Here is a 25,480-nt window from a genome sequence, read left to right as displayed (position 1 = left end):
TGTTTAGAGTGATTTGTATTGAAGGGATATACAGTTAGGTCCTTAAATATTGTGAAATCAATACAATTTTAACATTTTGGCGCTATCCACCAACACATTGGATTTGAATCGAAACGAACAAGATGTGCTTTGACTGCAGACTGTCAGCTTTAATTTGAGGAGGGTGTTTACATCCAAATCAGGTGAACGCTGTAAGAATTACAACAGTTTGCATATGTGCTTCCCACTTGTGAAGTGTCCAAAAGTAATTGTGTGTGTTATTCCCTTATTATCCTAATTACAATTAGCAGATAAAAGGTCCAGAGTTTATTTCAAGTGTGCTATTTGCATTTGGAATCTGTTACTGTCTACTCTAAAGATGAGATCCACAGAGCGGTCACTATCAGTAAAGCAAGCCTTCATTAGGTTGCAAAAAAACAAACCTATAAGAGAGATAGCAAAAACATTAGGCGTGGCCAATACAACAGTTTGGAACGTTCTTAAAAAGAAAGAACGCACCAGTAAGCTCAAAAAGAGCTCCAAAAGACCTGGAAGACCACAGAAAACAACTGTGGTGGATGACCAAAGATTTCTTTCCCTGGTGAAGAAAACACCCTTCACAACAGTTGGTCAGACCAAGAACACTATCCAGGAGGTACAGTGGGTGTATGTGTGTCAGAGTCAACAATCAAGAGAAGACTACACCAGAGTGTATACAGAGAGTTCACCACAAGATGTAAACCATTGGTGAGCCTCAAAAACAGGAAGGCCAGATTGGAGCTTTAAAAAAGCCTTCACAGTGCTGGAACAACATCCTATGGACAGATGAGATCGAGATCAACTTGTACCTGAGTGATGGGAAGAGAAGTGTATGGAGAAGGAAAGGAACTGCTCATGATCCTAAGTAGTGAAGCATGGTAGTAGTAGTGTCATGGCGTGAGCATGTATGGCTGCCAATGGAACTGATTCTCTTGTATTTATTGATGATGTCACTGCTGGCAAAAGCAGCAGGATGAATTCTGAAATGTTTCAGGCAATATTTTCTGCTCATATTAAGCCAAATACTTCAGAACTCATTGGATGGCGCTTCACAGTGCAGATAGAGAATGACCCAAAGCATACTGCAAAAGCAACCAAAGAGTTTTTGAAGGGAAAGAAGTGTAATGTTATGCAATGGCCAACTTAATCACCTGACCAGAATCCGATTGAGCTTCCATTTCACTTGCTGAAGACAAAACTGAAGGGAAAATGCCACAATAACAAGCAGGAACTGAAGACAGTTCAGAGGCCTGGCAGAGCACCACCAGGATGAAACCCAATGTCTGGTGATGTCTGTGTGTTCCAGACTTCAGGCTATAATTGACAGCAAAGGATTTGCAACCAAGTATTAAAAAGTGAAAGTTTGATTTATCATTATTATTCCGTCAAATTACTTTTGGTCCCTTAACAAGTGTGAGGCACATATGCAAACGGTTGTGCTTCCTACAGCGTTCACCTGATTTGGATGTAAATACCCTCAAATTAAAGCTGACAGTCTGCAGTTAAAGCACATTTCAAATACATTGTGTTGGTGTATAGAGCCAAAAATGTTAGAACTGTGTCAGTGTCCCAATATTTAAAGACCTAACTGTATTAACATGTTTGCACTATGTAGTGAGATGCACTTTATCTCATCGCACATGTACATAATGTACACTATATACGTGTACAGTGGCAATAAAAGGCATTCTATTCTATCCTATTCTAGAAATCAATCTAGAAATCAGCTCGTTAAAACTGTTTTCTGCAACAATTTATAATGCAACCAAATAAAGCATCACTAATCTAATGATTATATAAAAAATGAAAGATATTTATAAATTAATCTCATTGCATGACATTATAACATGCATTCTTTATGTAAGTTTATCCAGTTTAACATTAATTTAAAAATAAAAGTTTAGTGTTTTTACCCTCCCTCAAAATCAAGTAATCTTACAAAAATCTGCTGTGATTAATCATAATTATTGAATGGATCACTTATATGAACAGTTTGATATAAACAGATGCTACTGCATATCAAACGCTAGATGATTATCATAATCAATTAACACTGCATTTAATATTTGCATTCAGTGTAAATAAAATGCGTTTCTGGCCATAAATGTCTTGTAGGCACCTAACCTTAACCACTAAACAATTAGCCATACTGTATGTCTAAAATATCCTAAATACTCTATTAACTTGATTGCGTTGCAAAAGATTGTTAGAAGCAAAGCATGACGGCAGCTATAAATACCACAGAGATTCCTAGAGATGCTCTGAAGCTGGTTTTATCAGTGCTATATCAGTTTTCTGCTGCGTCTACACTGTGATTTGCTGACTGATGCTGACTCAGGTTAGGGATGGGACGGAAGGGGTGAGAGAGGTGCATGCTGGTCCTCGGACTTGCCTGGTTCCTCTTGGCTGTGGCATCTGGAGCGCTGTCTGCCTGGCAGCCGTTCTGTGGAAGATCACAGTTAGAGCAACCCTAACAATACTGCCAGTTAAGCAGACCCATGAAATACGCTTCCAGACTAACCACTGCACCACTACCAACACTCATACAGATGCAGTTATTTAGACTGAGCTTTGATTTTGTGTTATAGGCCCATTATTGGTTAAAAGTTTGGAGTTAGTATGATTTAAAAACAAACAAAAAAAGTTTTAAAAGACTTTTCTACTCACCAAGGATGCATTAAATTGATCAAAAATATAATAAAACTATAGAATGGGTTATTATGCAGAGGGGCTTTTTTCCAATGAGCCAGCTCAGACACTTCCTGATGAACTGTCATGCCATTATAAAAAAAAAGGATCTGTTTTTTTTTTTTTTTTTTTAAATCAATGACTACGTTTACATGGACATCAACAATGTAATTATTAGCCTTAATCTAAACAAGACAATAATATGATTAAGCTGTTTACACGAGTCACTTATTTAATGTTCCTGTCATGATCCAATTTTACATGTTATAGCACATAGATTGATTAACGTCATTGCGTCATCACACTGTCCACATTTCCTCTGGAGGTTGATGCAATTTTGGGTGTTTTGTTTAAAATGTTTTGACTTTAACTGCAGTTTGCCACTTTCACTTGATTTGAACAATTTGATACCACACGTGAATGAAAAAAAAACATCTGCATTTCGCAATGCCAGTTTCTGCGGTCCTTCACTAACTCGGTGGGTGCAGAGAAGAGTGTCAAACAGCCGTGTGTGCATGGGATATCCTGTGAAAATCCTACATGACAGTAATAGTTTAATTGCAGTGTTTACATGTCAATACAGCACTTCAGTAATGCGACTAAATCGGCATACTTCACATGACTTGATTCGATTCCATTTTAGTTTGAATATGACTATCGATTTAGTCGGATTAAGGTAATCAAAAATCGCTGTTTACATGGTCGACTCTTAAGTATTGTCTTAATTATATTAAAATCAGAATATCGGTAATATGTACTGATTGATCCACACTGCCTGACTGATATACAATATAAAGTATGTCTCAGACCAGAGAAGCAGCTCTGAATTAAATTCCATTGTGCCACTCTAAGTCTTTAATATATGTAAATGTATTTTACCACAGTTTTTTCAATGGAGTTTCTGCAGTCGCATGCTACAAGCAAATGGTCTTTCATCTCGTTTTATGCTCGAACAATTTAATGAATGCTTAAGTCTGTATAACTGATTATATTTTAAATAATTCATATTATCGATGCTGTAAAAGGAACCTTAAGAAATTGAAAATAGTCGCATTGTGAATTTTGTTTTCAATTTAAAAATAACTTCTCTTATTGGATTATTCCTCCAGTGTTTAGTGTTATAGAGCAATATTAGTCTTTTGGCCAGAAAGCTATCAGATTGTATCGTAAGATTATATGAGATGGGAGTAAACCCAAAAAAGGCAATAAGCATATATAAATCTACCAAAGAAACCAGAGATAGTCTTAAAAATATTGTCCCAAAAGCCACTAAGCTTTGACCAAAACACTGTACCTGTATATGAGCGACTGGGGTAAACCTACAGCAATTAAAAGCAGGATTTAGGATTTAAATATACCTTTTTTCTTACTTTATAAATGCTTTCTCATATTGTTGATCTGTTTATTGTTACTCTTTAACTATTTTAATGCGTCCTTGATGAGTCAAAATAAACACATTTTTAATGCACTTCTGAATGATACTCCATCACAGTTTCAAAAAATATTATAACCCAGCAGTTTTCAACACTGATGATGATAATAATGAAAATAAAGCTTCCTGAGCAGCAGAAAATCATATGATAATCACTTCTGGAGGATCATGTGACACTGAACACTAGAGAAAAGATGCTGAAAATGCAGCTTTAGGCACATATTTCCAGTGAGCCTGGGTTGTTCATACTGGTTGGTTAAAATAGTAGCTGTTATTTAACTGTTGAATGCATGATAAAATGCTAAACCACTGTATTTTCCTTCATATTTTACAATAATTGCAGGTTTGCAGCAAAGCAAGCAGAGACAGTACACAAGTGGACATGATCTTGTCTCTCATTCAGTATAAGGAGACTTGATTTTAACAAATTCTCAAATGTTAACTCACTGATCAAATAAAACATGACAGTGTAAGTAAACAATCTATCTTTTTCTATTTTATACAGTGCTCAGCCTAAATGAGTACTACACCCCTCACAAATCTCTCTTTTTAATATTAATATTTTCTACACGATGCTTTACAAGTACATATTTGTGCATGTACATTAGATTAGTCAATACTGAAGCCAAAACTGGAACAAATCTAACAAAAAAGCCAACAACTTGAGATCAGTCTAAACATTATTAAATCAAAAGTAAAATGTTGGGGAACATATTCAATAATATTGTAATGAACAGGGAAAAAATTATGAGAAACATTTTAAAAAATGTAGTTGAAATTTTGTAGTTTGTATTTATTTTTTTTTGCTTTTTCTTATTGTTGATCTTTCTAATCCTAATGATGTTACATGAACAAACTCTTATTTTAATGGATATAACCGTTTCATAAGCACACACCAAAAAGTATTAACTATATTCATTGAGAAATGGATTTTAAAAATATATTAATTTTTAATACGGTGTGTATCCGAAGTACCTTTAAGGCAAGTCATTTCACTTGGCGGTCATCATCAAAAAGCGTTTACCAATTTTGTCTGTATGGGAAAGCTTCAAATTCTACAAAACTGTTTGCCAAGCTTACGATTACATTACATATTTGGAGTCACCAATAAGATTAAATATCAAATGTTTTGTTTCTAAACATTCAAATCAAACAAAAATCTGCTTATTTTCCAAGTCGCTGAGCTAATGCGCCTGCGCACTCGAAAGGAACAAGATCACAACACCAACCACATTTATGGCCGTACACATTATCATCCTCTGGATAATGATCGGCAGATCGCGCTGCTCTTCTGAAATAATTCACAATTTGGTCTTGATGGCGAATCTCATCCAGAAATTAAAGTGATTATTTGTTTACAAGTTTGTGGGCGTTTTATAGTTGCCGTCATGTGATGTGCGTTTGACAGGACAGATTGTACCTCTCGCCCTTTATTCGCCATACTGACCGTTACACTTTTCCCCATTCAAAACTATTCGAGTGACATGTCTTGTGTATTCTAGAGTCTGTGGTGTTACTCACTTATGCTGAGCACTGTAGATTTCAATTTTTCGCTTCCCCTTAAAGATTGTTAGCTAACTGCTACATTAGCAATATTTTAAACTTTCCTTTATTTATTTTTAATTAAAATAAACAACTTTTTAAAATCTTTATTTTATTCAACATAAATGATTTTGAAATCTTTTAATTAACAATAACAATAACAATGCAGTCACTGAATTCCTGCATCATTATTTTTGGGACTTTTATTTTGCATATTTAAAAGCGGTGTTTGAGCAGATGAGCTCACATGAATTCACGAAGACTAAATTAAACATTTAAAAAAGTGTCCAATACTGCTACATACTTATTGTAAATCACTAACAAGTCACCCAGACAGTCAATCACCTAACATAAACTCTGACACTCATCTCTTAAGAGGATTTCAACTAAGCATTTGTTTATGAGCCAACATTTTCAGCTAAAGCCAAAAAACATCATGCATTTTGGCCATTTGATTAGACAACAACAGATATTTTAAAGTCTGAAAATATTGTTGAAAAAAAATGATATCCCTTTATTTTGATGGTCCGTTAAATGTCTGTTAAAGGAGCTGTATCAACAGATATTAAGCAGACAGTCTACTAATACTCAATTGAGTAATTGGGATGTAGCTGCAAGGCAACTTTTAGTCAACAAAATGTGCAATAGGGACCATCAAAATAAAGTGTTACCAAAAAAACTAAGTCGAGTTGACCTCTGTGCTTCAGGTTAACCAACAGCAAGAGAGTTATGACAGATTAATACTATCAGGTTTAATTCATTGTTATTTTTTTGTCTTTCAAGCTTTTTTAAATGTTTGCATGAGTAATGCATCATGCTAAACATTAACAATTGCCTTCAGAGAGATTAAAGATCACTCATCTTTAAGTTGTCAGCAGGTGGTTTACCAAAACAAGATAAGAATATCAGAAAATATTTGTCTTTAAAATAACAGTTCAAAACTATACATAAAAATATAATTAAGTATTATATTAAAGCATTATTTATAAGCATGTATGCGTTTAATGTTAGCATTTTTGTGAAATAAAAAGTTCAGATTATAAACAGCAGAAAATTACACGCTTTGTTAGTATTGTTGCAGTTTGAGGAAATATTTTTTTTTATAATAATACATTTATTTTTTTAATTTAACATTTTTTAATAATTCTACAATGAATGAATTTTTTTATCATGACAAAAATACAACAAACGTATTTTATCAATCAGAGAATCTCTATATTGTCTATTTCATCATCATCATCATCTATATCAAGGATGAACTCCTGTCTGCAGCTCTGTAACTCTGTCCTGCAGAGTTTAGTTCCAACCCAGATTGGACACACCTGAACCAGCTAATCAAGGTCTTACTAGACAGGCTGCGTCCAAAATCTTCCATACTATATAGTACGTTAAAAACAGTGTGCAAGATGAGTAGTAGTAGTGTAACGAATTATAAATCTCACAGTTTGGATTACAAATCTCACGGTTCGGATCACATTTTGGTTTTTTAGTCACGGATCGGACCATTTTCCGGATCAGCCAAAAAGGGAAGACGACAAATGTAATTTTCTTTACAAAAACAGTACTGCAACACAGTTTTGGTTTTAACAGACAGAACTTAGAACCTGTAATTTTATTAAAAATAAAATAATCAGCTGAATAAAAATAAGTTGTAAAGTATTCAGTACTGGGAAAAATTCACTGTTACTACTACTGTTGCTGATGACGCTAAATGTAGAAATCTAACATTATAATCTGTACAACCCATTTTTATTTTTAGTCTCGCTGTTAATAAATGATTCAGTTATTCACTCAAAACTTCATGTTTCATTGCTAGATGTGTCATTTTTGAAGAATTATTCAGTGGCATATTTTTTTATGGCGGGTTGTCGCCACCTACTGGCTAAATAATGAAATTTCTGCCAACAACTTTCATTTTTGAGCGTTGTTAAATGCATATAACAGTGATTGTAATCTTCACCTTAACATCACTGGTTTTATCTAAACTATAAACTGTTCTCCCAGTACTTCTGTTTTATTTCACTGTAACTTCATAACTAACTCAAAAAGCAAAAGACTAGCTAAAGAATGAATCTCTTAATTTTTGCATTTTCAGATTTAAATGCAGCAATTCGAAGGATTAATAAACATATGCAAAATCACCATCAATTATAATTTATGTTGCATGGGTGTTGAGATCCCCGTCTTTTAATGATTAATGGTGCAGCTTACACTAACTGGATTGATGCAGGCTAAACAAGTAGTGACAAAACACCTATAATAACCTAAGAAACCCTCCACATACCGAAAATCTATCACAACTTCTTCCATCATCATTATATTTTAGAAACAAGCCTAAATGCTTTTATACACGTGATTTGAATGATGCGAGAGGCGATCTCTCTGTGATCATTACAAATTTAGGATTAATCTACCAGTAAAAAATTGAATAATCTGCTGGTCACATGTGTTCTGAACCGTGGGTTGTGATCCATACGAATCACGCATCAACTGTGATCCGTTACACCCTTAAAGAGTAGTATGTCCGAATTCATAGTATTTTAATAACAGTATGCAAGTACTGTTGAGGTGGGTTGTAGTTAAAATCTCCAGGACACCGGCCCTCCAGGACCGAGTTTGGGCACCATTGGTCTATTTGCTAAATGTTTTAAAAACGCAAAGAAGAAAAAAAAACGTTGACATTTTTTGGAAAACTATTGTCATGTACAAACACCCCTCCTGGGTCCTTTACTCCAGATTTCTACTTTTATGAGTCTTCATTCAGAAAGGCCACTCTCTGATACATCAACACACTCTACTCTCTACATGGAGGTGATTACTATTTTGTTTTTTATATAGAGGTCAGCAAACAGGGAGATACCTGTTTGAGTCGGGACGGGACGCTCCAGCCGCAGGTCTGCATGGGACCGTCCTTGCGGCGCATGTGTTCGCGCACCTGCCGGTACTGCTCTCGCCGCTGCTCTCTGCGGGTACAGAGCGCTGAGTCGCTGAGGAGAGACGCAACACCGTTAACGGGCATTCTACAGGACGAGAGAAAGAGAGACGCAGCCGTCGGTCAGCCAAAGAGCCACAGATCCAGCCAGCCAGCAGAGGCAAAAGAGAAATAACACACACACACACACACACACACGCACACACGCACACACACGCGCGCACACGCGCGCACACGCGCGCACACACGCGCACACACGCGCACACACGCGCACACACACACACACACACACACACACACACACACACACACACACACATACACACATACACACATACACACATACACACATACAGCAGGAAATGAGGATGGAAATTAAAATGATGATGGCTACATTTACATGTACCGATTTGATAGGCTAAACTAATATATTATTATTTTAAGTAAATTACCGATCTGAATAAATATCGTTATAGAACATGTATAATAGGTTACCTTGGCAGCTACCTGTAATATTAATAAAAATATTAATAAATACTATAAGAAATATATAAAAAAATATATAAAGACTCAAAATTATATAAAATAAATAACCATACCTATATTAATAATTCTAACAGTATATGAATTTATTACCTTAACAATTATCTGTGATAAAAAAGAACAGTAATAGACTAAACAGTAATGATCTATACGTCAGCTGCAGATGTGAATGAATGGCAGAAGAAAGTAGTTCCTCTTACAAAAGGATTTTGAAACTCTCCACGTTTGATTTTTCTTTTTTATACACACGATTATGCTGTTGAACTGTTGTATAAACGCAACATCACATGAGTAGCAGTGCGATGTGGCTGTATATCTGCACTGGTGGGAGGCAATGCATTGGCACGAAGCTGCAGGCCGAGTGCTTTAGTGTCCCACCAGTGACGATATACAGCCATATCGCACTGCTTCTTGTGTGATGTTGCGTTTATACAACAGTTCAACAGCATAATCATGTATAAAAAAGAAAAATCAAACACGGGAGTCTTAAAACCCTTTCGTAAGAGGAACTACTTCCGCTATTCACTCACATCTGCAGCGGATGTCAGAACAGCAGAAAACGTTACTAATTCACTAGCGTCATTTTAGAGCTAGTGTTTGAATGATTCTCTAGCGTAATGTCTAAAGTGATGACAAAACAGGTGATTTTGCTCATATTGTAAGATTATAAGGCTGAACAGTATGAAATGCCATCAGTCTACTGAGATTCCGCAGTATTTCTTGTAATCGGGAGATCACAATAATACTATGGTATAAATACCGCACTACAATATACAAAGAGAGAGATTGACTTAGAAAGTGATTTACCTGTTTAATAATGATTTGATCAGCTGTAGTTTGAAATTACCCTGGTTTCCTATGTTTTTATATATATTTATATATAAATAAAATATATATTTATTTATTTAGGAAATATTTCTAATGGGATAGAGAATATTTTCTTTGGGAAATATTAGAAAAAGAAAAATTATTCAAAGGGGGGCTAATATTTCTGGCTTCAACTGTGTATATATATGTTTGTGTGTGTATATATATATATATATATATATATATATATATATATATATATATATATATATATATATATATATATATATATATATATATATATATATATACTATATATATATATATATACTATATAAGTACTATAATAGTATGAGAATAATATAATGCTTCAGCAAACTAACTGAATAGAATACAAAACATAAATAAAATATATTTGTAGTGGAAGAAGTTACAAAAACTAATGCTGCAAAAAATGTTTAACCTAAAGAACATGCATGTTAATCAAAACAAAACAAACAAATTTTTTTACGTAAACCTAAATTACAATAGAAGTAATTTAACGTCATTATGTTAAAATAAATCTGAACATTGACTAAACCCCACAACCTAAACATAGTCATTACTAAATAAATAAACCATTTTTAATTTAGATTTTTTCATTCTAAGCAACTTTTAAACTTCAGGTTAAAGTTAGTTAACAGCTTTTAGTATTACTGTCATTTAAAAACAACAGAGGTCATTGATAGTCCCTCAAGCCAAGTAAACATGTAAGTGTGCAACAGCTAACAGCCAAACGCAGCATTAGCACACATTAGCATTTAGCAGAGTCAGCTTGCCAGAGCGGTAGACCGAGAGAGACAGAGTACACTAGGAGGACACAGTGTAAGCAGGGCTGTGTAAATGTGAGGATGAAAAGGACAGACACACAGACAGAATTTCATGTTCTCCTCACTCTTCCGGCAGAAACTCTCGTATGCAGGTGGAGGTGGAGATCTGGCACATGGTTTGGGAGCGCCTCTGGTTGTAGCTGGCTGGAGAAGGAGACTTGTAGTGAATGTTGACACTGGTGTACGGCCGCTTCACTGGAGGAGGACTCGCCGATGAACTGAAGAGACGCGCAAAGCTGGAGAGAAACACAAAAGAGTGAAAGAACAGGCAAAAACAGATGACACAAAACCACAAATTTGCATGAGTATATTTTTAGGAAAAGCCATGAATACATTTTTTATGCCAAAAATCATTCAAATGTTACATACAGTTTCATGTTCCTTGCTATTTTTGTAAAATTCCCACAGTAAACATATCAAATCTAATTTTCTGGTAAATATGCATTGTAATATTATAGTAGTAATATGCATTGCTAAGAACTTCACACAACTTTAAATGGATTTTTTCAATATTTAATGCAATGATGCAGTCATTACATAGACTAAATTCATACAATTCAAGTACTATCATAGACTGTAAAAGATATGGACGTAGCATCCGTGACGTCACCCATAGGTTTCTAAAAAACGCTACAAATTTTGTTTGCGCCTTATCGCACTGACTGGGGGTGACCAAACAAGGGCAAAGAGGCGGAGCATGAGCGGAGCTACAGACGCCTGCTAGCATTTTGCTTAGACACACTTTTCTTTGGGAGAAACGCTTAATACTTCATTACCTGCGACTCGTTTGTGTTCGGACCACATGTGCTTGGCTGTACACTATATCAATGAAGTGTTTAGTCTTTTAAAAACAGTTATAATACATTGAACTCCAAAACATTGTTCTTACGACGTTTTTCTACAGGAGGAACGCGCGAATTACTTCCAAACACTTAAAATATAGTCTGTGTTTAGTAAATGCAAGGTTACTTATGAAATCCAGGCATAACACTGTATGACAACGCTTCAGACGACTGTTCTAGAGCTTACAGCTAATCAATCTGTCAATCAATCTGATTCTGGAGTGCATTACAGCTCTAAAGAACATTATAAATGATAAATTATCTTAAATAAAACAAATACATTTATAGATATGATATACAAGTATATAATTTCACTCACCTTGGTAATGGAAGCCACGTGAATAGTTTGAGAGCACAATTAGGTGCACAGCATGCCATATAATCTGATAATTGTAAAAAATAATTCCAAAAGGCAACTGACTGTGCAAATCCACATAAAACAAAACAAAAATATCATGTATATGCCGAGTTCAGCAGCTAATCAGCTGGAATCAGCTGAGGTGAAGTGACCGACCAGTGTGACCTAGCTGTCAGTCAAGTGGCCACGCCCCTTAATTATGCAGACTTAATATAAATGAAATGGTTTTTAAAAAATTCACCCCCCTCACAGTTGTCATGAAGGGTAATATTAGTTATATGAACCAAAATAGTTCTTTGTACCAGGCTGTAAACACCTTGTTTTCTGCAGTAAAGTTGGCCAATTTAACAGTGGGCTCAATAGAAATCTGCTCTATTATGGAGCTAGGACTAGTGGAATTTCGATGAATTGCAGTTTCAGTTACTTCCGTATTTGCTTTACGAGGGAGAGTGGGAGGTTGCCGCTTGTGTAATACTCACAATTGCCAGATGATGGATTTCTTCTTCTCTGGTAGAGGAGGACTCTCTCGAGACGCCCTGTGAAAGTGAAATGGACAGGGACAAGATGAAGCCTTACTTATTCAATTTACGTACTATAGCAAGTAAAATGTATTATGCAAATGTGTACTCTTGCAGTAAACCTAAACTTCTACAGTAAAATATACCTTTACATTAACTTAAGTTTTAAAGGTGCAGTATGTAAGTTTGACACTCAGTGGTTGAACTAGGTATTGCATTCCTGGATCAAAACAAACACAAGTGCAGGTTGCCAGATTGAGGACAAGAGCGAGTGATTTAAACCGTGTTCTAAATAAAATCAACGGCACCCCATAGAAGGAATATTCATCATATTATTTTTGTCCTAACCAACACCGCAAATTAATATATTAGAAACGGCTTTTATTTCACACAGCTGAACAACAGAATAAACAGACTATGATCACCTCAGGTACAGCTCATGTGCTTTATTCAGTGGTAAATGCTAAATGTGAGTTTGAATGCCATTTTACATGACATTTATTGCCATACTACTAAAAGCAGCAGCAGATAGTTCACCTTAGATCTTGATAATAAAAAAATGTTTGAATTGAATTTTAGAACTAAACACATATCAGTGATTCAGCATGTGCGTTTAATAATGTTAAAGAGGTTTAATATGTATTATTAGATTAATTAGCTTACCATTTTGTGAGTGAGTGCATATTCTGTGCTTCTGAATGGCTGTATTTAAATTCTGTCATGTTTAGTCTGGTGCAAACAGACAAATTGCTTATCACTGTGCATCTGGTCACATAGCGTGTTGTTAGGACACTGGGTTACAATGTAACCTGCTCACATAATGTTTACGCTCATAAAATTTATATCATTAACTATTAGCCTTATGTGGAACTCTGAATCTGTCTCATTTTGGAGTCTGCTACTGTCCACCGGAGGTCGCATTTCGGTTACTGGCGCATGCTTTGAGAGCCTTTCTGAATGAATGAAATACGCGGTTTTCTATCAAAGCATGTTTCTTAAATATCTGCCAATATAATATGGTATTTTTATGCTTTAGAAGAGTCAAAAACTTACAGCACCTTTAAGTTACAGCAACAATAGTATTTACAGCACAAAATACTGCTGCTAGGTGTCTTAGTCATAGTTAATCCAGTGTGCATGCGTATTAGCCTCGGTGTATAAACTCGGAACTTGCACTCAGTTGGCGTAACTTTGTTCAGCAGTTTCATTCCATGCAAAAGAAACCCAGTGATGAGAAACCTTTAAGATTAATTAACCATGACGAATTGATGCGTGGTTAATATTGAAATCGGTTAATCGTTGCATGCCTAAACATAGTAATTTTACTTAATATTTAACTTCTAAGTAATTAATTACGTGTACTTACTATATGGTTGGGGATTGAATGTGGGTTACATTTGTATTCAGTTATGAATGTTTTGTTACATTATGATGCAATCCTTTTTTAAAAACCCTTTTCAACTTTTTTTATGATTACTATATATACAAAGTCATTTAGATGTGTTAATGTTACAGATTTTGTGGTTACACTTTATTTTAAGCTGTCGTATTACAGCGGAACTATTTAACCCTCTACCTGTTTCTTTAAGATTGACGTTCTAATTTATTTTGTTGGAAAGAGAAGACCTTAGTTTAGCCAATGATGTGCTTTGGTTAAGTCACATGACATGCTGTGTTTTTCTGTGGCGCGATTTCTGACAGACTGGCGTTTATTATGAGTAGTTGCTGAATCCAAATGAAAACGTCAATAAAAACAAAGGATCAAATTATGTCAGATCCACAAAAAAAATTGTAGACCTCACCTCCAGTAAGTTATGATGACAAACTTTATCATATTAGTTTTTTTGTAAATCGATCAAATGTATGTTGACAAATGGCAACACTGTGCAATATTGCACATTCCACTATTGCACAAGGTTAGCAAGCGAGCAAGGTCAGCTGTGATCTTTTAAGTTGTAACAATAACAACATGAATGCCAGTAATATAATTTTGATTAACCATATGTTAATGGCATTTGCAATATGGATAAAATCAAATTTTAATGGTAATACTACTTTTGAATAGATATGAATACAGGGAACAGTGTATTAGCGAGCACCACCATGTTCTATGGTAAGTGGAAGAAAAGGACAGAACTGGCTCTTCCTGCAGATGAAAGTGAGGATGAGATGGGTTTTAGTGACCATGAGAATGATGTAGACTGGACATTTGATAAGAGCAGTGATGGAGAGAGTTCAGGTTAGTTAGCTCAGATGCAGATAAGACAGATGTAGTATAGTATATAGTTTAATATATGAACATTGTTAGCTAGTAGCTACATTATTCGAGTGCATCTGGATATATTAGACTTGTTTTTTAATTGTTATAATATTTACTGGAGGAAATATGTATACCTACTGTATGTTGTATACATGATAATACAATATTATGTTTGTTTTCAATAATATTCATCAAAAGAGAATGGAATAAATGAAAGCTGTTGGAATACGAGTTGTTGGAAAGCATGTATATGGTGTCTGTGTTAACGCTTATAATACTGCAACACCAATTAAATAATTTCAAGCAAAAAAATTATTAATTAAATGATTATTTAATTAAATAATGTATTATATTACAATAATTATTATTAAATTATTATAAATTCTAAATTTGAAATTTCTAAAGTTAGATCCACTGTTGGACGTTGTTGCCATATGGCAGGGCTATTCAATTGGCGGCCCGCGGGCCACATGCGGCCCAGAATCAACCTCTGAGCGGCCCAGCCCGTGGTTCCGCCCATAGATACCCAAACACCAACGTAAATTATGTAGCCTGCAACATGCAAACAATGCAGAGCGTGCCCGAAGAGGTGTGCCTGAGCACGGTTCACTTGGGCTCAGGCGCGGTACATTTGTAGGGTGCAAAGCGTACCTGAGCCCGAAACTGAAGATGAGACGTGACTTTTAAGGGCCTGTTTCATATGAATTTATTAATCATTCTTACTGTTTATTGAACGCAAACTGTCGTAGATTATTAAAGATGCAAACCCCTCACTGCATGACAGCTGCACCTTTAGCAAACCTCCTAATTCCGGCAGTATGAAGATTTTATGATTGTTTATGAGCATCAAAAGTGGCTGATCTGTTCAGTGAAATATTTGACTGTGTGTCACTGCATATCAAACGACTAAAATGATGTAACAATATAAAGAGATCTTGACTGTGCTGAGCGAGAGCGCTTCTTAAACTGAACAGCGCATCATCGGTGACGTAAGCGTGCTCAGGCCCGAATGCTACGTGAGTGCGGGCCGTCGGGGGAGACGGGAGGGGGGACAAGCCGGTTCAAGGCAACTCTACATCGTGTGAGTACGCCCTCAGATTCTGTTAATTCAGCTCTATTTGTATGCACCTTTTGCTCTGCAAACTGACCAAAGTTAAAAGAGAAACAACGAACAAACCTTATGTTTTTCTATAAATTTGTTTGTGTTGGTTTTAAAATTTGTCCAGATGAACTGCTTTGCCGCTAAAATGACTGGCCCAGCTAACCTTCTTGGTTTGACAATCTGGACCAACTAAATTTGTAATTGAATAGCCCTGCAATATGGCAACATATCATAAAGTACCTTAAAAACATTTTTTTCTCCAATTTTTTTTACAACACTTTAAGTTACGCCATTTTAAGAAATAAAAAAACTGTCAAATATTTTTTAATAGATCTATCATAATGCATGCAGTAGTCTACTTACTATATGGTTGGGGTTTGAATATGGGTTAGGTTTGTATTCAGTTATGTACATTAGGATGTTTTGTTACATTATGATGGAATAATTATTTCTTATACACACTTTTCAACTTTTTTTTATGATTATCGAATTAAAGTCATTTAGATGTGTTAATGTATCAGATTTTGTGGTTACACTTTATTTTAAGCTGACGTAGTTATTACAATGTAATTATTAATTTCACTACTAAGTAAAATTAAGTAATTACATTTACTTAGTATATGATGGAGGTTATGATGTGGGTTAGTTACATGTAATTATGCATAATTAATTGTAATCACTATAGTAACTGCATGAAACTTGTAAATAATTCATCTTAAATAAAAGCATTACCAGTTTTGTTAACGTTACCTGATCATCTCGGTCCAGCGCACGGCTTCCTGAAGCTCCATCAGTCTCTCCTTGTACTGGTTGCGCTCCATCAGCACACGGGCCATCTCCACCCGAGTGAAGCGGCGTCTCTGCGTCATGGTCACATCGTCCTGCAGTGGAGACGAGTACTGCACCACAGAGCCAAATACCACAACACCACAACACGGCGGCAGGAGAGCGGAGGTTAGTGCATCAGGCCTTCAGCATTAAACACAAGCTTACTGAAGCATGCAGAGCAGGTTAAAGCTTTACTGCACACTGCATTTTAATTAAAAGCTGTCAGAGCGTACGGAGAGGCCTGTGGAGGTGATTAGTAATAACATTTTTGACTGTGTTTGCACCTGGCATCTAATATACGATCCAATATTAAAAGTCATAAATGGCATTAAAGTGAGACGATGCAAGCAAAAACAAAGACTAAAATCAAGTGGTTTTTCCCTCTAATGTTAAGAAAACAAGATACACTTTTAAGTGCTTTTGAACAACTATTTTTGTTTAATTATACACATTCTAACAACAGAGTTCCATTTTAATGATCTAGGTGCAAAGTCTACTGCGCAAAAGCATTGAGGGTGTGTCCAAATCCACTTTTGCTATTTTAAGGATGGAAAAATATGCTCTGCGCCACGGCGCATGGTCTAACAAGGTTGTGCTTATTCTCTTGATGAGTTATGGGTGTGTTTTGTGCATAACATGCATTAAACCAATCAGGGTCTCATCTCACATTCCCTTTAAGAGTCAGTTGCGTCGTGCCATGGCGCATTTACTGTTTACATGGACTTAAAATTGAACACTTCACTAGCGAGAAAACAGTTAAACAGAGCATCTGCAGAGCGAAGATAAAGAATGAGCCTCCTCCATTGTGCCTCTTTACTTTACTCCTTTACTTTTGTGCATAAGGAAGCAGTGCTGTACTCGCTCCACTGAAGACATCTATTAGCCTACATATTTAATTTAGTTTGTTAAGCGCAAAGATTTGTTCCAAAACTATTTCTAAATTCAGTTCTAATTTCCAGCAAACGAATAAATGAACAATAATAATGAAGTGTGCTCAAAAAACTTATATCTACACTCCTATCCAAACACACGTCCTTTTCCTATGCCCCATATAATGTGGCATGTGTCTCCAAAACCCGACAGGTAGACAAATCTAAACTTGTTTTTATTAAAACAAATATAAATATTCATATAATAAATTATACTGCTAATGATAATAACATTATATAAATGCAAACTGTCATGAATAAACTGAAAAAAGCCCCCTGAGGTGAAGGCATGGAGGCTGTGGTTTTTATATTTATGTAGAAAATAATAATATTTGTAATATTTTAATCCTTAAATTTTGTTTTATTTGCACAGATATTTGTGTACCGCTGTACATCCTATGTGTATTAAGCAATGTGTACGCGTATGGACTCGCATAGGTGCATAACTAAAGTGCTCTGCACTGGACTGTAGATCAAATTTCAATGGCACGGTCTATATCAGTTCTTCAAAATAGCAACGTGCCTTGACACACCCCCTTTTTAGACCAGCACACCCATGAGTCCACAAAGTAGTGAAAATGGATTAGCTATTTAAACAACGTGGCGCAAAACTTTTAAATTACTGTTGTACTGGGCTGAAAATAGCAACAAATCGCGTCATACAAGCCTTGTGCCTTATTGCACCGGGTGTATGATAGGGCCCCTAGTGTCTGTAGATTTCAATTGCATTACATATTTGCACTGAGCTATAAATCTGTACTTCAGCAGCAATCACAGTCAAATCTCTATTGTGAAGTTTTTTACAGAGGTAACTTGCCTCATTATTATGATCTAGTTTATTAAAAAAGTACTTTTGCAGTTGAATTGTGGAGTGATATAAAGAGATCAAATCTCCTCAAAACCCTTTGACTATTGTTAAAAAAAAGAAACAAGAATTTTGAACCTGACTTATTATTTTCTAACAATGTTTTTTTCTCAATGCAAGTTATTTTGTTAGATAAGCTTCAGATTTGGCTTCAGTACTGACTAATCTAATGTATGTGCACAAATATAATATTGTATAGCTTCCTATTAAAATTATGAATTTAAAAGATAGATTTGTGAGGGGTGTCCTGTATATATATATATATATATATGATGCAGAAATAAATTACCTCACTAATGTGCAGTTGCTTTCTTATATTGTTTGATTAGTTCTTAGCTTAGCTAGTTCTTAACTAACCAATAGTTTTGTGCCAGTGCTTGAGCATAGAGAGCATACCAGCTAATTTCCCGAGGCACATCTGATATTTTGTACATTTGTAAATGCAGGTCTGATATTTTGGACAGATTATATTAACAATTTTGCACTGAGAAAAAATATTTAATTATTAAAAAACATGCAATTAATACCCATCAGTATTAGCCTTTTTTATATCATTGCCAAAAGCTTCAAATGAGTTCAATATCAGCCAATTAATGACATCATAAATACATATTTGGTTATTTGGGACTTAAGAGCTCTGGTCCAGAAATAAGTGAGCATGTAAGCACAATGCACAATGCACCATGAATCCCTAAAGGACACTTGGATCTCCCTAAAGTAGTATGGATATAAGTCATGCTGTTAAAAACGGAGCTGAAACAAGGTGTTCTTGAAGAAAACATAATTAAGTTTCCATCATTTGACACCAGTGTAGCAGCTCAGCAGTTTCTGGAGCACAGCAAAGGTGCTTAAATGGGACAGAACAGAAGTGTTTTACTTACATCCTCTCCACCCTCGTCTTTAGAGTCCTGAGATGCTCCTAATGCTTCAGCTCTCAACCTGTAATGAAAGAGACGCATTCAGACTTTAATCAGAGAGCAGGCGCTGGGACTTTAAGGCTCAAAAACACATCACAAATAGTGGCATAGTTGCATCCCAAATGACACTCAATCATTTAGTGTAGAGTTTAGTGTCGTCCCAAATAGAACAGTAATCTTTTTTTGTAACACTTAATAATAACTACACATTATAAATTATTTATTACGCATTAGCATGTAGTGAATTCATTATTTGTTAAGCATTAACTCTACATTAATAAACTTTAGTAAGCAGTTTATAACTGCAGCTACAAATGACTTAAGCACATTTATAATGTGCTTGATAATTGTATTTTCATAATTTGTGAGTGATTTATTTTTCATGACTAAATTAAGTATTGCATTATTTACAAATCATTTAAGAGTGGTGGTTTTTAAGATCATTTAGAATGAGTTAATAAACTTTTCAAATCAACATTTATAATTCTTATTATTCAGGCATATACTAATGGTTACTATGTATGTTAATAAATGCTTTATTAACACAACTTCATGCAGTTTTGTGACCTAATCTAAAGTGAGGACTAATTCTGCTTTCTAAATCCCTTATAAATGACAATTAAAGGCTTAGTATTAAATGAACAATAATATTGGCAATCCTATCTTAAAAAGTTAAATTACTGTAAAAATTGGATAACAACAATATAAATTTAACAATATATTATGATACATTTCAAAGTTATTTAGTGATGTTTAAACTACAGTAATTTTATTTTAGATAAGGTTGCAAAGACTTATTTTTCATTTGATGCAGATTTATTTGTGCATCTTCAAATAATAGAAATGAATAAAGTCGTTTATTTACTTTGTGTTCCTGTTTAGAATATAACTGATAACTTTCATTGTCATTTATAAGGGATTTATAAAGCATAAATAGTCCTCACTTTAGATTAGGTCACAAAACTGGATGAAGTTGATTAATAAGCATATTAGTAAACACCTGAATAATAAGAATTATAAATGTTAATTTAAATAGTTTATTAATCATTTACTAACTCATTCTGAATTATCTTAAAAAAATCAGCAACAATTTAAATCACTGGTTTACAAATAATGCATTAATTTAGTAATGAAAAAATGAATCAATAACAAAGTATGAAAACACAATCATTAAGCATTTGTAGCTGTAGTTATAAACTGCTTACTAACATTTATTAATGCTTAATAATAGTTAATAGTTAATAGTTAATGCTTAAATAATGAATTCACTGTTTGCTAATGCTTAATAATTGGTTCACAGTGTGTGGTTATTATAAAGTGTGTTACCCATCTTTTTACTAAACGGAAATTCAAACCATTTCCTAGGTGACGTTTAATAATTGCCAAATTCATTCATTGCATTAATTTTCCTCCACTTTTCCAGGGCAGAGTTGTGAGGGCAGCAGTCTCAGGAGAGAGCCTCAAACTTCCCTCTCCCAAGACACTTTCTCCAGTTCCTCTGGGGGAGATCTCGGGGCGTTCCCAGGCCAGCCATGAGACATAGTCCCTCCAGTGTGTCCTCCCTAGCTAGACGTCCAGGAGGCATCCGAAACAGATGCTGGAGCAATCTCAGCTGACTTCTCTCAATATGGATAAGCAGCGGCTCTACTTCGAGCATTACTGCTGGTGCCCCTGGTAGGGTCTCCCAAGGCAAAAAGGTCTGACAGGTCAGACTTAGTGCTGTTCAAAAATTTTTTATGAGCGTAAAAAGATTGAGGTTCAACATTACACACTAATTTTTTTACCGGTAGAATAAGGATATCATTTGGGCATTTAAAGTGCACTTACTCTTTTCAGATTTTTCAGTGTGAATGCACTACTTATACTATTTATGCTACAAAATGTCATAGAATATTGCATATTATGCACACGATTTGAGACGCACCTCATGATTATCCCTTTAACTGCACTGTTAATCTCTATAGGGCTTTTCACACCTGAAACGGTTTACCTAAACCCCAGGTAAACAGAAATCTAGGTAATCCTGCTCATAATTTAAAAAGAGCTACCAATTATTGGATATTCCTACACTGAAGTTTCTCTGTACAATCCCTGTTTAACAAAAATTATTTGCATATTTACAACGTAAATGTGAATGACGGGTTGAATGCAACATGTGACCTGTTACAGCTCTAGAGTTGCACAGTTTTATTTAATGCCAAATGCTAGAAAGCTTCAGCAAGCGAAGTAGAAATTAAATGGTGTTCTTCACTCCAGTAGTATTCCATTACTATTTGAGACGTGACCCTGGAAAACCACAAAACCAACAATAAGGTTAATTCTATTAAATTTGAGCTGAAAACTGAATAAATCAGCTTTCCACTGATGGTGTGTTCAGGTAGGACAATTTTTGACAGAGATTTTGTTTTCCAAATTTAAATATGGAGAAAAATCACCTGCAAGATGTCCAAATTAAGTTCTTAACGCATATTAGTACACAAAAAAAATAAGTTTTGATATAATTACGGCTGGAATCTTTCAAAACGTCTTCATGAAACACGATCTTTACTTAATAATTTAATGATTATTGGCATTTTTAACTCAGTGTTTTTTTAGCTTTTCCTACAAATAAGCCTAAGTAACTGCTAAGTAACTAAGACTGGTTTTGTGGTCCTGGGTCACATATTTCACATTAAATGCCAAAAATGTGTTTAATACAATGCACAATGCAAAGCCAGTCAGCTACAACTAGCCATAACAATTTAACACTCCATTGTTTCCCACTGCACATGTTTGGCACCACATAGCAGGGTTAACAGCGTACAAATGAAGATAATCCTGCTCTGCAGCAGGGTTTTAGGATACAGAGTAAAACGCAGTGCTAAGTTCAAAATAGTTCATTATTTCCCTGTTTATATCATGCTCATCTACTTGTATACATCTATTAGGGTTGTAATGAATTGCAATTGATCAGTGATCCATTCAGATCATAACCCATGATTCTGCATGCACGTGACCCACGGATTAATAACTTTTTTTATTAGATTAATCCTACATTTGTAATGACTCCAGTTGCGGCACTTAAATTCTTTCTTAGGTTATTAAAGGTGTTTTGACGCTTAAAATGAAAGTTGTAGCAGTTACATTGCTTAACTACCAGCCATCAAAAATGTCTCACCGAATAATTCTCCAAAAAAATGATACGTCTAGTAATGAAAGTTTGAGTTAAGTTATTAATAGAAAATGAGACTAAAAATAAACATGTTGTTATTGTACATGATTATAATGCTCAATTTATACATTTAGCATTATCAGCGACAGTAGTGAAGATCGTTTTCACAGTATTAAATATTTGATTATTTTTTCTCATTCAGCTGATTATTTATTGATCTTATTTTTATTAAAATGACCAGTTCTAAGTTAAGCTTTTAAAAAACAAGTGTCTTGCATTGCTGTTTTTGTAATAAATGGAAAGCAAAGGAGATATGTCTCCTCCCCTTTTTCTGACCCGGAAAATGGCACAATCTGTGACTCAAAAACAGTAATGTGATCCATTACATCACTAATATCTATGCATGACCCGCATATGCTCACTGAAAAACAACAACAGGACATTTCCATGCTTGTGTATGTTTTTATAAATTGGTATATTTTAGGTTACGGAGTTAATTTTAACATATTTTAAAATGACTTCATTGAAAAAAATAATAAATAATTATTATAAAGCTTTTTCAGTTTCAGTTTTCAGCCAAGTGCCTACAGAATATTCGGTTTGGTTTTTAGCACAGAATCTTTAACTTCGATGCATCCCTAGCTCTGTGTGTATTTACAGCACCACATATAGGTGTGGTATACATATTTTATTATTCATTTATTCATTTTCATCTGCTTTTCCGAGGCTGGGATGCAGGAGCATCAGTCTCAAGAGAGAACCCCAGACTTCCCTCTCCCTAAACACTTCCTCCAGCTCCTCTGGGGGGATCCCGAGGTGTTTCCAGGCCAGCCGAGAGACAGAGTCCCTCCAGTGTGTCCTGGGTCTTCCCTGAGGGACACACCTGGAACACACCTCCCTAGGTAGGCATCCAGAAGGCATCTGAAATAGATGCCCAAGCCACCTCAGCTGACTTCTCTTGATGTGGAGGAACAGCAGCTCTACTCAGAGATCCTCCCGGGTGACAAAGCACCTGGCCTTATTTATAAAGACTTGCACCCTGCGAAGGAAACTCATTTCGGCCGATTGTATCTGAGATCTTGTCCTTTTGGCCATATGTAAAACTGGGAACATAGATTGACCAGTAAATCGAGCGCTTTGCCTTTCGGCTCAGCTCCTTTACCACAATGGGCCGGTACATTGACCGCATTCTGCTGCCGCTGCACCAATCTGCCAGTCAATCTCACCCTTCCCTCACTTATGAACAAAACCCCAAGGTACTTGAACTCCTTCACCTGGGGTAAGGATTTCCTCCAACCTGGAAATAGCAAAGCACCTTTTTCCAGTGGAGCACCATGGCCTCGGACTTGGAGGTGCTGATTCTTATCTCAGCCGCGTCACACTCGCAGCAAACCGCCCCAGTCCATGTTCGATGAAGCCAACAGAACAACATTGTCTGCGAATAACAGATTAAATCCTGTCCCCGAACCCTCCGGACCAAAACTGTGCATAAAAATTCTGTCCATAAAAATGATGAACAGAACTGGTGACAAAGGGCAGCCCTGTCAGAGTCCAAAATGCACTGGAAAGAAGTCTGACTTATTGCCGGCAATGTGAACCAAACTCCTGCTCTGTTCAAACAGGAATGAGACAACCCCATACTCCCAGAGCACCTTAGATAGAATGCCACAAGGGACACGGTCGAATGCCTTCTCCACAAAACACATGTGGACTGGTTGGGCATACTCCCATGATATACAGCTGGTCCAGTGTACCACGGCCAGGAAGAAAACCGCATTGTTCCTCCTAGATCCTAGATTCAACTGTTGGCCGAATCCTCCTCTCCAGTACCCTGGCATAGACTTTCCCAGGGAGGCTGAGGAGTGTGATCCCCTACAGTTGGAACACACCCTCCGGTCCCCCTTCTTTAAAATGGGAACCGCCACCCCAGTTGCCCAGAGGTAATGTCCCCAACCTCCATTCGATATTGTAGAGACGTGTCAGCCAAGACAGCCCCACAATATCCAGAGACCTGAGATACACAGGGTGTATTTCATCCACCCCCACTACTTTGCCACTGTGGAGCTTGCAAACAACCTCAGTGACCTCAGCTTGGGTGATGGGTGAGTTTACCCCTGGATCCCCAGACTCCGCTTACTCAATGAAAGACATTTTGTGGGGTTGGAAAGATCCTCAAAGTATTACCAAACATCCCCAGTTGAGGTCAACAGCTTATCTTTTTTTATATAATTATTTATAACCTTTAATCGATAGGACAGTAGAGATAATTGTGAGGGAAGCTTGGGGAGCATCGGCACAGGACGAAGTGGGAATCTAACTTGGGTCGCCGTGAGCACAGGAGTGCATGTGTCGACATATTACACTGATTTAACACAGATTTCTTGTTTCCATGTGGACACAGGCATTTCTTGAAATTATACATGTATGAACGCAAAACTTATACACAGTAACCTTGAATACACAATATAATCATCTACACAAAAACCTAGAATACACAATATATAAAAATAAACAATCGTTGTCATCTGGACTTAGCTTTAATCTATTAATGCAAACACATGGAAACACACACCTCTTCAGCTCCTCCTCCAGTTCCTTCACTCTCTGGTCCACTTTAGTCTTGGACTGTTTCACTGTTTCCAGCTCCTCCCGGAGAACCTCCTGTTCACTTGACAGCTCATCCACTTTAGCAATCAGGTCATTCTTCACAATATTCAGGGCATTCCTATACACAGCAAGAAAAATGACTCGGATAAAACCAATGGACTCATATGTACATGTGCAATGATAAAACAAAACATACTTGGTTTCCAGTAGTTGTTTATTCTCAGTCAGTAGATTTTCCACCTCTTTGCCCATTCCTGTAGGAATACACAGTG

The 25,480-nt window shown here is 35.9% G+C and overlaps 1 protein-coding gene across 1 annotated transcript in view; it reads right to left on the bottom strand.

The window, feature by feature from the left end:
- LOC130217414 (C-Jun-amino-terminal kinase-interacting protein 3-like) overlaps positions 1-25,480 on the bottom strand; it is a 54,598-nt gene that overhangs the window by 25,179 nt on the left and 3,939 nt on the right. Inside the window, exons 5-12 of the mRNA XM_056449521.1 lie at positions 25,405-25,462; positions 25,174-25,326; positions 19,415-19,472; positions 16,662-16,810; positions 12,511-12,567; positions 10,897-11,067; positions 8,541-8,667; positions 2,411-2,461 (exon numbers count right to left, since the gene is read on the bottom strand). Of these exons, the coding sequence (XP_056305496.1) occupies positions 2,411-2,461; positions 8,541-8,667; positions 10,897-11,067; positions 12,511-12,567; positions 16,662-16,810; positions 19,415-19,472; positions 25,174-25,326; positions 25,405-25,462 (824 nt within the window). The remainder of the gene's footprint in view (positions 1-2,410; positions 2,462-8,540; positions 8,668-10,896; positions 11,068-12,510; positions 12,568-16,661; positions 16,811-19,414; positions 19,473-25,173; positions 25,327-25,404; positions 25,463-25,480) is intronic.

This window comes from Danio aesculapii, chromosome 3, assembly GCF_903798145.1.
Source record: "Danio aesculapii chromosome 3, fDanAes4.1, whole genome shotgun sequence".
NCBI lineage: Eukaryota > Metazoa > Chordata > Actinopteri > Cypriniformes > Danionidae > Danio > Danio aesculapii.
The sequence above is the reverse complement of the archived record's forward strand: the minus strand, read 5'-3'. Positions and strand labels throughout refer to the sequence as shown.